At 34.9% G+C, this 12,894-nt stretch overlaps 1 protein-coding gene across 1 annotated transcript in view; it reads left to right on the top strand.

Moving 5' to 3' along the window:
* The window catches only part of LOC107750929 (potassium/sodium hyperpolarization-activated cyclic nucleotide-gated channel 2-like), a 59,143-nt gene that overhangs the window by 23,933 nt on the left and 22,316 nt on the right, over positions 1-12,894 (top strand). The window contains exon 4 of the mRNA XM_016566509.1: positions 9,856-10,074. Coding sequence (XP_016421995.1) covers positions 9,856-10,074 — 219 coding nt within the window. The remainder of the gene's footprint in view (positions 1-9,855; positions 10,075-12,894) is intronic.

Genomic DNA, 12,894 nt, shown 5'->3' with positions numbered 1-12,894 from the left:
TTATCTGTCAATATATGTGTGTGTGTGTGTGTGTGTGTGTGTGTGTGTGTGTAAATGTTCAGGTTTAGAGATGTGCCAAAGCAGCTGTGCTCTTTGTACAGCTCTCAAACAGACATGAAAGAATCTGTTTAGAGGGCCAGACACCACACACACACACACACACACACACACACACACACACACCCCAGAAAAAACATTTGGATAGCTCACACCAAAATGAAAACTTGTTATTCACTCTCATGTTGTTCCAACACCACATGCTTTTTTCACAAAACAGCCAATCTTAAAGGGTTCAGCTTCTTAAAGTTCATGTACTGTAAGTGATGTTTGTCAACTTTGCTAACTAATCTCTTCAGCCACATGTTCTCCCTCCAAAATCCCCTGCAAAGACATGACAGCAAACCCCATATCAGCAAACCTGGGTGTGCAAAGTGATTGACTACAAGTTTTCTGTTACAGAAGTAAGAGTTACTGTATTTCTTAGGACACGTGTTTCAGTGAAATTGTCAGGTGGTAGAGACATTTTATGTGTGGCCTTTTCAGAAGTTACAGCAGTTTTAAGGTCATCGTAAAATAGCTTTACTAATATAATATTGTTATATTACTAATATATAACATTTTCTAATAAAACAGGATATTTAATGTGAAGAAAAGAAAGACAGGACTTGATGTTACACATTGGGAATTGTTTGTACGTCTCTATATAATTTAATAGTTGTATGAAAGGAGTTGAAAAACAGGAGGGCATGATGACATCAGTGAAAATGATGACATCTACATTCAAAAGCCTGACAGATTAGAAAAACAATTGTTTCTTTGCATTAATGTACACTGATGAATCTTTCACAATAAAGATGCATTCGATTGTTGCATTTTGCAATCACAATCACACATGTTTATACTGGTCGTGTTACCTGCATATTCACCATTGTAAAATGATAAATGAATTATGATTGTACTGGCTCATACAAAAACTATCACTTTCAAAAGTACTAATATATACACTTTAGGCACTAATATGAACATTTAATGTTCTATTGTGTACCTTTAAGGTACTTGTATGTACCATTTTGGAGTAAAAATAAGTACAAAGATGTACCTTTTAGCTTTTGTGCCAGTGACCGCTTTGTACCTTTTTTTCTGATAGTGAATGAATATTAATATAAAAAGTTGCACACTCTAATATTTGGTTGGACCGTCTTTGGCTTTGATTACAGTGTGCATTTGACACGGCATTGTTTTGACAAACTTATGGAACATCGAAACACTTATTTCCATCAAGAGTTGCATTACTTTTTGGCTGGGATCTTGTATTGACAGTGAAAGAGTTGAACCACTCTGTACAGTCTATTCCAGCACATCCTTTCAGTGGGGTTAAAGTCTGGAATTCATGTGTGAAATTGGCATGTTTTTTAGGAAATAAAAAGCTACATAATGCATTAGTTAAGGTTAAAAGAATTGTTGACACATATAACATGCCAGAAACAAATTAAATACTGCAATAATGATTCAATCATATATTCTTAAGTATTTGCTTATTTAAATCTAAACACTAACGTTGTTTTGGAGTGTGGAGTATGTCTGGGAAAAAAAAAAAATCAGAGAAGGTTTTCTAGAGCTAATTATGGAAGCCCGTTTCCGCCACTGAATAAAAAATAAAAAAGCTAACTGCGACTTTTTATCTCACAATTCTGACTTGTTTTGTCAGAATTGCGTCATATAAACTCGCAATTGCCAGTTAAAAAGTCACAATTGTGAGATAAAAACTCGCAATTGCAAGAAGAATTTTTTCTCGCAATTCTGACTTTAGAACACGCAATTCTGAGAAAAAAAGTCAGAATTGTGAGATAAAATCTCACAATTCTGACTTTATATTTCGCAATAAAACATTTTTTTGCAATTCTGAGTTTATATCTCACAATTCAAATTTTTTTTTCGCAATTCAAAAACTGCGTGGCATAAACTCGCAATTGCGAGTTAAAAAGTCATAATTGTGAGATAAAAACTCGCAATCGCGAGAAATTTTTTTTCTCGCAATTCTGACTTTATAACACGCAATTCTGAGTTTCTATCACGCAATTCTGAGAAAAAAAGTCAGAATTGTGAGTTTATATCTCACAATTCTGACTTTATATTTCGCAATTCTGACTTTATAACTCGCAATTGCGAGTTATAAGTCGCAATAACCTTTTTTTATTTTTTATTCAGTGGCGGAAACGGGCTTCCATAGTTAATCGATGTAAATACTTATGTAAAAATTGTAAAAAAATTTTTTTTACATCCACCCATTTTTTTAGAATTTTTTATACATTTTTAGTATACATGAACCACTCTGTACAGTCTATTCCAGCACATCCTTTCAGTGGGGTTAAAGTCTGGAATTCATGTGTGAAATTGGCATGTTTTTTAGGAAATAAAAAGCTACATAATGCATTAGTTAAGGTTAAAAGAATTGTTGACACATATAACATGCCAGAAACAAATTAAATACTGCAATAATGATTCAATCATATATTCTTAAGTATTTGCTTATTTAAATCTAAACACTAACGTTGTTTTGGAGTGTGGAGTATGTCTGGGAAAAAAAAAAAATCAGAGAAGGTTTTCTAGAGCTAATTATGGAAGCCCGTTTCCGCCACTGAATAAAAAATAAAAAAGCTAACTGCGACTTTTTATCTCACAATTCTGACTTGTTTTGTCAGAATTACGTCATATAAACTCGCAATTGCCAGTTAAAAAGTCACAATTGTGAGATAAAAACTCGCAATTGCAAGAAGAATTTTTTCTCGCAATTCTGACTTTAGAACACGCAATTCTGAGAAAAAAAGTCAGAATTGTGAGATAAAAAGTCGCAATAACCTTTTTTTATTTTTTATTCAGTGGCGGAAACGGGCTTCCATAGTTAATCGATGTAAATACTTATGTAAAAATTGTAAAATATATTTTTTTTACATCCACCCATTTTTTAGAATTTTTTTATACATTTTTAGTATACATCACATCACATCCACCCAAACCTAAAATGAGGTCCTAAAATTGATCTCCCATATCTTCCATTGGAAATGAATGACTCCTAGTCTGTTTCTGGTCTATTTGTTGGAGATAGTAAAAAGGTGTGTAGTCAAAGTGTAATGCACTTAGTAGTAAGTGTAATGCAGTAGTACAAAGTATAATGCTCAAACTTTAATGCATGTTGACTTTAAGAATGCATAGATTCAATTTGTATTGTATTATAGTTGATGTGATGCTGCTATCAGTTTGTTTGAGTTGTGTAACGAAGGGTTATTGCTGCTGTTTTTGCTCAGCCTCTGTGGATACTGAAGGTTAGTGATGATGTCACACGTGATATTAAGGTCACGTCCCTCTGGAGATCAGAGAACGAGGGAAAGATAGAGAGAATGTGAGATGGCAGTGAGGGCAGAAAGAGAGGAGAATTACGTAAACAGATGCAGGAGGAAGCGATCCATAGCGTTAGTTCAGAGAGTGAGAACTGGGTCTGTCACAACTTTTACGTAATCACCTGATTGCAATTATTTGATCTAATTGCAGTTATTTGAGATAATCATAATCACTGTGCACTTCAATTTAATAACATCCTGACCTACAAATAAGGGTTTGACCACAAATGTATAGTAATAAGAAATGTTTCCTGAGCAGCAAATCAGCATATTAAAATGATTTCTGAAGAATCATGTGACACATGACTCTCGCATATTTTAAAATTGATTAGAAATGGCATAATGCAATTTATTAACGCTTACATTTTTTTTCTAATATAATGCTTAGAATAGAATAAAAATTACATTAAAAATCACCATTGCATTAAATGACCTTTATGAATTAAAAATATATTTATTCATATCATTCTGTGCAATATTTAGTGAAAAGGTTCAGTGTGAATAAGCTTACACTGTAGTAAAAAAAATAAAAAATGTATGTAGAAAGGATGCATTAAAATGATCAAAAATGACATTAAAGACATTTAAAATGTTACAAAAGATTCTATTTCAAATATATGCTTTTCTTTTGAACTTTCTATTCATCAAAGATTAATGAAAAAATATGGTTTCAACAAACAAAATCTGAAGCAGCACAACTGCTTTCAACATTGATAGTAATAATCTAGTGAAATGTAATTTATTCCAGTGATGCGCAGCTGAATTTTCAGCATCATTACTCCAGGCTTCAGTGTCACATGATCTTCAGAAATCATTCTAATATGCTGCTTTGCTGCTCAAGAAACATTTCTGATTATTATCAATTTTTCAATGTGGAAACCATGACATATTTTTCAGGATTTTCTGAGTCTCTCTAAATACAAAGTTAAAAAGAACAGCATTTATTTGAAAAATAAATCGTTTGTAACATAAATACTTTACTGTCACTTTCGATCAATGTAATGCATTCAACTCTGAAGAAAAGTGTTAAAAAATCTTACTGACCCCAAACTTTTCAACTGCAGTGTACTGTATACACAGTATATTTAAGTCTCAGCCATGTGACTGGAGTTTGTGTGTGTGTGTGTGTTTAGACTCACATGTGTAAGTGGATTAAACACAGTATGTTATTTCTCTCCCTCTGAGGAAAACCCTCCAGAGACACAAAGATGCTCCCAGTCCTCTCGCCATACATGCCTTCAGTCCTCTTGGGAAAAACATGCTGCTATCATGAACCTGGAGGAGTTTCTGAGCGCTCGCATTATGGGCTGCTTCCCAGAATCCGTTTTAATCAAGGCTGACTGCTCCTTACTCCAAAATGTGGCATTTTTAATGCCATAATGTAGTACAGTTTTATTTGCTAAATAATTTGTTTAGTGAACATGAAATTTAAAATTGGTCACATTGTAAACAAATTTATCAATGCAGGTTAAAACAAAAATTAATGTTCCACCTCTAGTAAGACTTTGGATGACTTCACCATCTTTTGTTATTTTTGACTCATCAAAATGTATCACATACTAAGTATACGTATTCATATATTTTAGCCTGGATTGATACTTCTGTTTTCACTAATATATTCATCTGTGTGACCTTTCAAATGGCCTGTTGGAAGGAAAGAACCCAAATGTAATTTCATTAATATCTCCTTTTCTCTCTCTCCCAAACAGCAATGGTACTAAATGGAGATTTATGCTGAAATCTTGTGCTTCTTAGATGCAATATCACATGTGTCTCCTCGAGATCTCAACAATGTCTCACACTGTGCAAAGAGTTGCCTTCTTATGTCTCAATCAAAAGTCAGAAATCTCAATATGAACTCAAATAATTCTCATCAAATTTTCCAAGCTGCTTTCTGCATTCATTTTACATTTTTGTACTGTTTCCTCACGACAACTCTTAACTAATTTGTGTCCATTTTTATGTATCATCAGGAATTTTAATGAAATAATGAATCATGAAACAAGTGTGTATTACTGATGTATTTTACGTTGTAGAATAAAACATAAAAATATCTTGAGCTTGTGGTCGCCATGTGGTTGCCAAAATGTAATTTTTCAATTTTTGTTTCATTATTATATTATATTATATTATATTATATTATATTATATTATATTATATTATTCCTTTTTTAATTTTTTTTATTTGTTCATTTCCAAAAGGTGTATGTCAGAGTTCGGGTTAGTCTAGTTACAGATGGGAAGTCCTCGCAAAAGATATTAGTATGTTCAGAATAGCATTGGCAAAATGGCAAAATGTAACCTTGAATGCTCTGTAAGTCATTTTTGATCAAAACATCTGCCAAATATATGACCAAAATATCATATCACGATATGAGTAATCTTATATAGCAATATATTTTGAATGTGACAAATTTGAACATCTCTTTCTTGACTCATTATGTGATCAGACTGCCTTAATTTCAGGAAAAATCCATTAGAAAACCCATTGGAACCATTTCCAAATTTAAGCCTACAACAATACATCATTCTTGTATACTGCTGTGTCGCTCAGCAGGTCAAAGGTCAAGAGGGGACAAGTAACCTCTTTGTGTCATACAGAAGCAATCAGAAATGTAATCCTGCTTTGCTCTGTAATGTACTCGGCATCTGAATGTCTTCCTCCTGAAGAGCAGACACCCGTATAGTATCATTACCCCAGGAAGCTTTTCCGCCTGACTGCCGCATTCATTTTAGAGATGAAAAAGCACACTGACTCGGTCAGACGCGGAGATGAATGGCTTGCTGAAGAGATGTTGGATTGTCTTGGCCGAGATGAAAAACATATATTACGCAGCATCTGCTGTCTGGGGCCTGGGCAGCAGCGCGTGTCGTGGCAGCAGAGGATGCGAGGGCTGCTGTACGTTTAGATAAGCTATTGTAAATAGAGTCAGAACATGCTGGCAGCCCGACTGCACTATTACAGGCAGAATCCGGGAGTCTGAGCTTATCGGCCGCAGGGCACGCGTGTCTGTACGACTAATGAATGTCTTCCCATAATGCCTCTTGCCCTATCACTGCGGACCAGGGCATGAATGAGAGAGAGATCAAGAAAGTGTCTCAGTTCCCCTGAGGCTCATTTGCTCCTATTTTCGCTTCCTTTTTGTTACATACTTTTTCTCACAGTCCATACACCAGTCTGGAGAAGTATCTCATTTTCAAAAAATTTACCCTTATGACTGGTTTTGTGGTCCAGGGTCACATATATTTATTTATTACTTTATATATTATAAATATATAATACATAACCTTAAATGCTCTGTAAATCATTTTGGATAAAATAATCTGCCAGATACATGAATGCACATGCATGTGAATGTACTATTTTTGCTGTAGGGTGGGTGGTATGACCAAAAATATATTTTGTGATCTGCCAAATGTTATGACTTTTGCATACCAAATTGTATAAAAATGATAAATTACACTTATGATGTCCCAAATGAAAAATGGAGACCACACGCTAAATTAAACATGCAAAATAGTGCAGCCATGTGACAACAGCATAGCATTCTATTGCTTGAAAGATTTATTGTTACAAATTGTTCCACATTCTTATATTACTAAACCAACCAGTAGAAAATGAACAGTATGCAGTATGCTGGTATTGCCACCCCAGGATAGTCAATGTACAGTATGGTTTAGGAGAGTATGTACTGATTTTATAGGCTGCTGTAGAATGTGTCCTACTCTATCCATTCTATTCACTATGTCTGCAAACACAATGTCTCTTAGAGTGTGTGTGTGTGTGTGTGTCCAGAGCTCCAGCATGGACACTCTACTTCTTCTGTTTTCAAGGCAAAGTGTTCTCGGCTCATGTATAATTCAGGCCTGTTCACTCCAGTGTTCCTACAGTGACCTGCTCCCTCTGACTTTAACACTTTCCTCATTTCCCATTTTTTAAATTTCTCAGTCCTTTTCTTCTTCTCTTTAACTTTGCATGCCACATGGGAGAAAAGGGAAGAGAAAAGTATGCAGACTATGCTTGCTGTGGAATACTGTTTACTCCATACTGCATACTGTGGTGTCCAAAAGTCTGAGGCCACATTGAAAATCCAGACCTTTTTTCATCTACACTTGGAAATCAAGAGAAAGTTTTAGGATTTTGAAACAAAACAAAGGAGTTTGGTGTCCAGTTATCATTTGGGAAATCAATAGTTATTTTTGCACTTTCAGTCCAATTCTGAGTAAAACATTCTAACACTGGCAGCCAGATCAGATAATGAGTCATGAAAGGCCAAGTGCACTGCATACAGCAAAGTTTGCATGCTGTCTACCCAGAAATGAAGATTTGCTGAAAATGTACTCACCCTCAGGCCATCCAAGATGTAGATGAGTTTGTTTCTTCATCAGATTTGGAGAAATGTAGCATTGCATCACTTGCTCACTAATGGATCCTCTGCAGTGAATGGGTGCCGTCAGAATGAGAGCCAAACAGCTGATAAAAACATCACAATAATCCACAAGTGATCCACACCACTCCAGTCCATCAGTATCTCCTGTGAAAATAAAAGCTGTGTTTTAACTTTAAACCATTGCTTTGGCCAAAATATGAGTCCATTATCCATAATAACGCTTCCTCCAATGAAAAAGTCCATCCTCTGTTTTCCTCTCACATAAAAATTCACCCACATATTTGTTTAGAGCTGTTTTGGCTTGTAAACAGTGTTTGATCTGCATATTTCTCTCCTGATTCAGAGATTACTTTTTTACTGCAGAAGGCAATATTAGACTTGTATTTTAGCGAGCAACCGTTTAAAGTTAAAATTGTCTTGATGGATTTGAAGATGTTAATTGATGGACTGGAGTGGTGTGGATTATTGTGAGGTTTTGTTTGGACTCTCATTCTGACGGCACCCATTCACTGCAGAGGATCCATTGGTGAGCAAGTGATGCAATGCTACATTTCTCCAAATCTCTTATGATTAAGAAACTCCTCTACATCTGGGATGGCCTGAGGGTGAGTACATTTTCAGCAAATCTTCATTTTTGGGTGAACTGTTCCTTTAATGGAGTCACGATGGGTTGCAATAGATCCAGTTTTTTTCTGTCCTCAGTTCAGGAGTTTGAGCATTTGGGCAGAGGACAGCAACCGTAATTAATCTTGCCTTGGGAATTAGCCGGATGTCAGCACAAGTCAGGCAGCAGACGCATTTTTAAAAAGGGCACATTTAATGGCTTCTTGTTTGAGACTGCTGCCAGACCCTCACCACACACTGATCTCTGTCATCCTGAGACGCCTGACGGCCGGCCATTCTGCAGCTAAATGCTTCATTTATTAGAGTTCAGAAAGTGACTCCATAGACATTTCGGTTATAATATGAATTGCTTACAGAATATGAAAACATATACCATATCAATAAAAGATTGTGGGATGCACATTGCAATTTTTTTTGAAGTTGTACATAAAACAAAGATTATTGGAGAATGTTTTACAAAGAAATTGTAATTTCAGTCTTTCTACTTCAAATGTCATATTTAATTCAATGTGTTACTTGCCGTTTCTTTGCAGTTACTTGGGAAACTTACTAATAATTTCTGAGTGAAAAGTAAAAGTAAATCATACACAATTTATTTTTTATTTTTTTCAGTGTATTTTGAAAAATAAAAGCTGTTTTAAATCGATACCATAATCTTATTATCATAGTATGGGTAGTTTATTAAATATCACATCACTCATATTTCAACCTTGCAGTAAAAAATAACAGTACAAAACAAAAAAATTCTAGACTCGTTATGTAATGAGACTGCCAAATCTAACAACATTAGATATCACAATGTAGTAATTTCACTGGAAATTGGACCCAAAATTGATTTATGCACTGTAAAAAAAGATTTTTCAAAGTTTTAAAGAAAACAAAGATTATTGAAGTTTTAAAAGGAAATACTATTTCAGTTTTTCTACTTCAAAGTTTTACATTTAATTCAATGTCTTGCTGTTTCTTTGTATTTTTTTTTATTTACCAGCATGAAATGAAAAATGGATGCCACTCACTTAATTAAACATGCAACATAGTTCAGTCATGTGACAACACTGTATCTTCAATGCTTTACTGTTAATTTATTCTCTTTCCAGGTTCAAATGTGAAGCCGTTTTTGCACTGATTCCAGATTGTTTTCAGTTTGTTCTGAATAATCTTATCTGTTGGTCAGCATCCATCACATGTGAAAATATAGTGGTAAAACTATATTGTTTGAAGCCATGCATGACATTTCTGTCATCATATATTCACCCTTATGTCGTTACTAACTTGCAGATTCTTAATGCTTTTTTCCATAAAATGAAAGTGTATGCAAAATTATAGTGCAATAGTCATAGGCCTCTGCTTCTTACTGGTATGCTGCTTTTAGATTCGCAGTAGGTGTTGTGAACGGCAGTTACATGCCATTTATGTTCTGTGTTTGTCTTTCTCTCTCTGCAGAATGACACGTGGAGTGAGCTGTACTCATTTGCCGTGTTTAAAGCCATGAGTCACATGTTGTGCATAGGTTACGGTCGTCAAGCTCCGGAGAGTCTCTCTGATATCTGGCTGACGATGCTCAGCATGATCGTCGGTGCCACCTGCTACGCCGTCTTCATCGGACATGCCACGGCCCTCATCCAGTCACTGGATTCCTCACGACGCCAGTACCAGGAGAAGGTAAAGCAACTGTACATGCATGTGGAATCAATCGACTAAATCAAGCGTAGCGTTAGTTCTGGCAGGTCACGTTAGTCAAGCTCGCATCAGCTGACTCTCAGCTGATCCCCATCTACCTATAGGAATACGACACCTATCTAAGCATTCACATAAGGTATGAATAAGGTCCCTCAGTATTATCAGCAGTTTTCGTATTGCTCAATAGCTAATTACCCTCCTCCATCCCCAGCTCCTCCTCTGGCAGTCAGGATTCAGCCTTCTGATTATCATATAGTGGTCCTGACAGAATTAAGCAAACATCTGCAGATATAAGCTGCATTAGGGAGGTTCAATTCCCAAATGAATTGTTCTGTTGAATCTGTTTGAATTTACTATATTATAATTTACTATATACTATACTTTACTATATCAATTTTCATTTGGTGGCCATTTTGGAAGCATCTATGAGCAGTTATCTTTATGTAGGTAACTGTGAAAGCTAGTTCCTGCCACAGGATAAAAAAAAAATAGGTAATGGGTTATAGGTTTTATAGGTTTACAATTCTACTTTTTTTTTTTTTGCCAGAAATGTGATATAGTTTTCTTCTCACAATTCGGATTTTCTTTCTTAGAATTGTGAGTTTATATCTTGCAATTTTGAGTTTACATCACAATTATGACTTTTTTTCTTCACAATTGTGACTTTATTTCTTGCAATTGTGAGTATATAGGTTTTCTTGCAATTCTGACATCATTTCTTTCTTCTGAACTTTTTTCAGAATTGCAATATAAATGCACAGTTGTGAGTTTATAAGTCGAAATTGCGAAATATAAACACGCAATTCTGAGAAAAAAAGTATGCGAGATGTTTCTCACAATTGTGAGTTTATAGGTTTTTTCGCAATTCTGACTTCATAACTGTCAATTGCGAGCTATAAATTCGCAATTCAGAGAAAGAGTTGTGCGATGTTAACTTGCAGTTGTCAGAATTGTGAAATCAAAAGTTGCAATTATTTTTTTTATTCTGTCGTGGAAACAAGCTTCCACAGGTAACAGAATGACATCAATGGAATCATATATTTTGCGTCTTTAGATCATGCATTGAATTTATTTAACACACGAGTTTCACAATTTGAGTTGAATTACTGAAATAAATGAACTTTTCCACGACATTCTAATTTATTGAGATGCACCTGTAGACAGCATTGTAATTTGCATACTTCTGCTTTGTATTTTGTGTACTTTGCTTTTAATGGAAATCTGCATGCTTTTGAGTATGTAGTAAGACAGTGTGGCAGAATTGGGACACTAGTGTCATAAAATTGCATGTTGATGCCACAGACTTCTTTGTCACATACTGTTTGCGTTTGCATAAAAGTGTCAGCCTCTGTCTATGTTCATTATTATTAAACGTTTAGGTTCATACAGTCAAAAAAACGCTGTGTTAGCTTTGGCCTCGTAATCCTTGCTTTTTCCAAAATCATCAGAAAACTATCAAAAATGCGTTTGCTTCCATATCACAGGGGTTGTGAGTAATGCTAGACTAAAGTTTGCATGAATGCATACCTCAAATGCACCATAAATAGTGCACTATCAGTCACCTTTGACATATACGATTACATTAATTTAATTTTGTGTACTATTTAGGACAGAGAGTATGTGAATTACTTTCCGCCAGGAATATTAAAGTTAACTAAAACTAAAACCATAATATATATCTATATATGTATAATAATAAATACAAACATATTTTCAGAGATATTATAGTTAAATAAAACAAAAATTAAAATTAAAATTAAAACCATTAAAAACATTTTATTACTTGACATAAAATAAACAATAACTGAAATCAACAACTGATTCAAAATATTTATAAAAACTATAATAATATGTCAATACTTAAATAACACTGAAATAGACTCTTATGCAATCTTCATACAATGCAAATTGTATTGTATGCAAAAAATGTTGTTTTCTTCGCGTACAAAAAGTATTCTCGTCGCTTCATAACGTTACGGTTGAACCACTGATGGCAGATGGACTATTCTGACGGTGTCTTTCATACTTTTCTGGACCTTGTCAGTGTTATTTACTTGGCAGTCGATCGGACAGTCACAAGCCTCCCGGTTTTCATCCAAAATATCTTAAATTGTATTCCGAAGACGAACGATGCTTTTAGGGGTTTGGAACGACATGGGGGTAAGTGATTAATGACAAAATTTTCATTTTGGGGTGGAGTATCCCTTTAACTTATTTTATTTCAGTTATTTACCAAGGCAACATTTCTTCAAGTTTTTTAAGTTTAAGTTGTTCATCTAATATTTGTTTTATTTTATCATGTGTTTATTTTATCAACACTAAAATAACTTACAATGATTTGTAACAGTTTTTAGTTAACAATAACAACACTGTCTAACACTTGATACTTTCCAGTGCAGACATAATGTTAGTTCCTTAGAGTTTATTAGTCTTGAACTCATTATCAAGGAACCCATTGCTTCACCTCACAATGCTACTCCTCCATCCATTAAAACTCATTAAAGTCGCAATTGTTCCATCTGCCTGCGCAGCTAATGTTTGTGCAGCTGTTACGGTTTGTTTGTCGCTGTAGCGTTGACTCAGCAGCTCTTCAGATGCTGTTGCGTTGATTGGATAATGACTGCTAATGTGACAGATACGCGTTTGCTCTTCTGACTGTGTTTGTTTTCACTGCAGGCTCTATTAGCCGATGAGACCGCAGCTACAGCGTCAGCTAATGTAGGCTACTACCTACCGCACTGCTGACTTGCTTGTGGTTGTCATATTTCTGTGTGGCGTGTTTGTAACAGTAGATTAGACTTG

The sequence above is a fragment of the Sinocyclocheilus rhinocerous genome, unplaced genomic scaffold (genome assembly GCF_001515625.1).
Source record: "Sinocyclocheilus rhinocerous isolate Xijiao unplaced genomic scaffold, SAMN03320098_v1.1 scaffold1534, whole genome shotgun sequence".
NCBI lineage: Eukaryota > Metazoa > Chordata > Actinopteri > Cypriniformes > Cyprinidae > Sinocyclocheilus > Sinocyclocheilus rhinocerous.
This window is presented reverse-complemented; position numbering and strand designations above follow the sequence as displayed.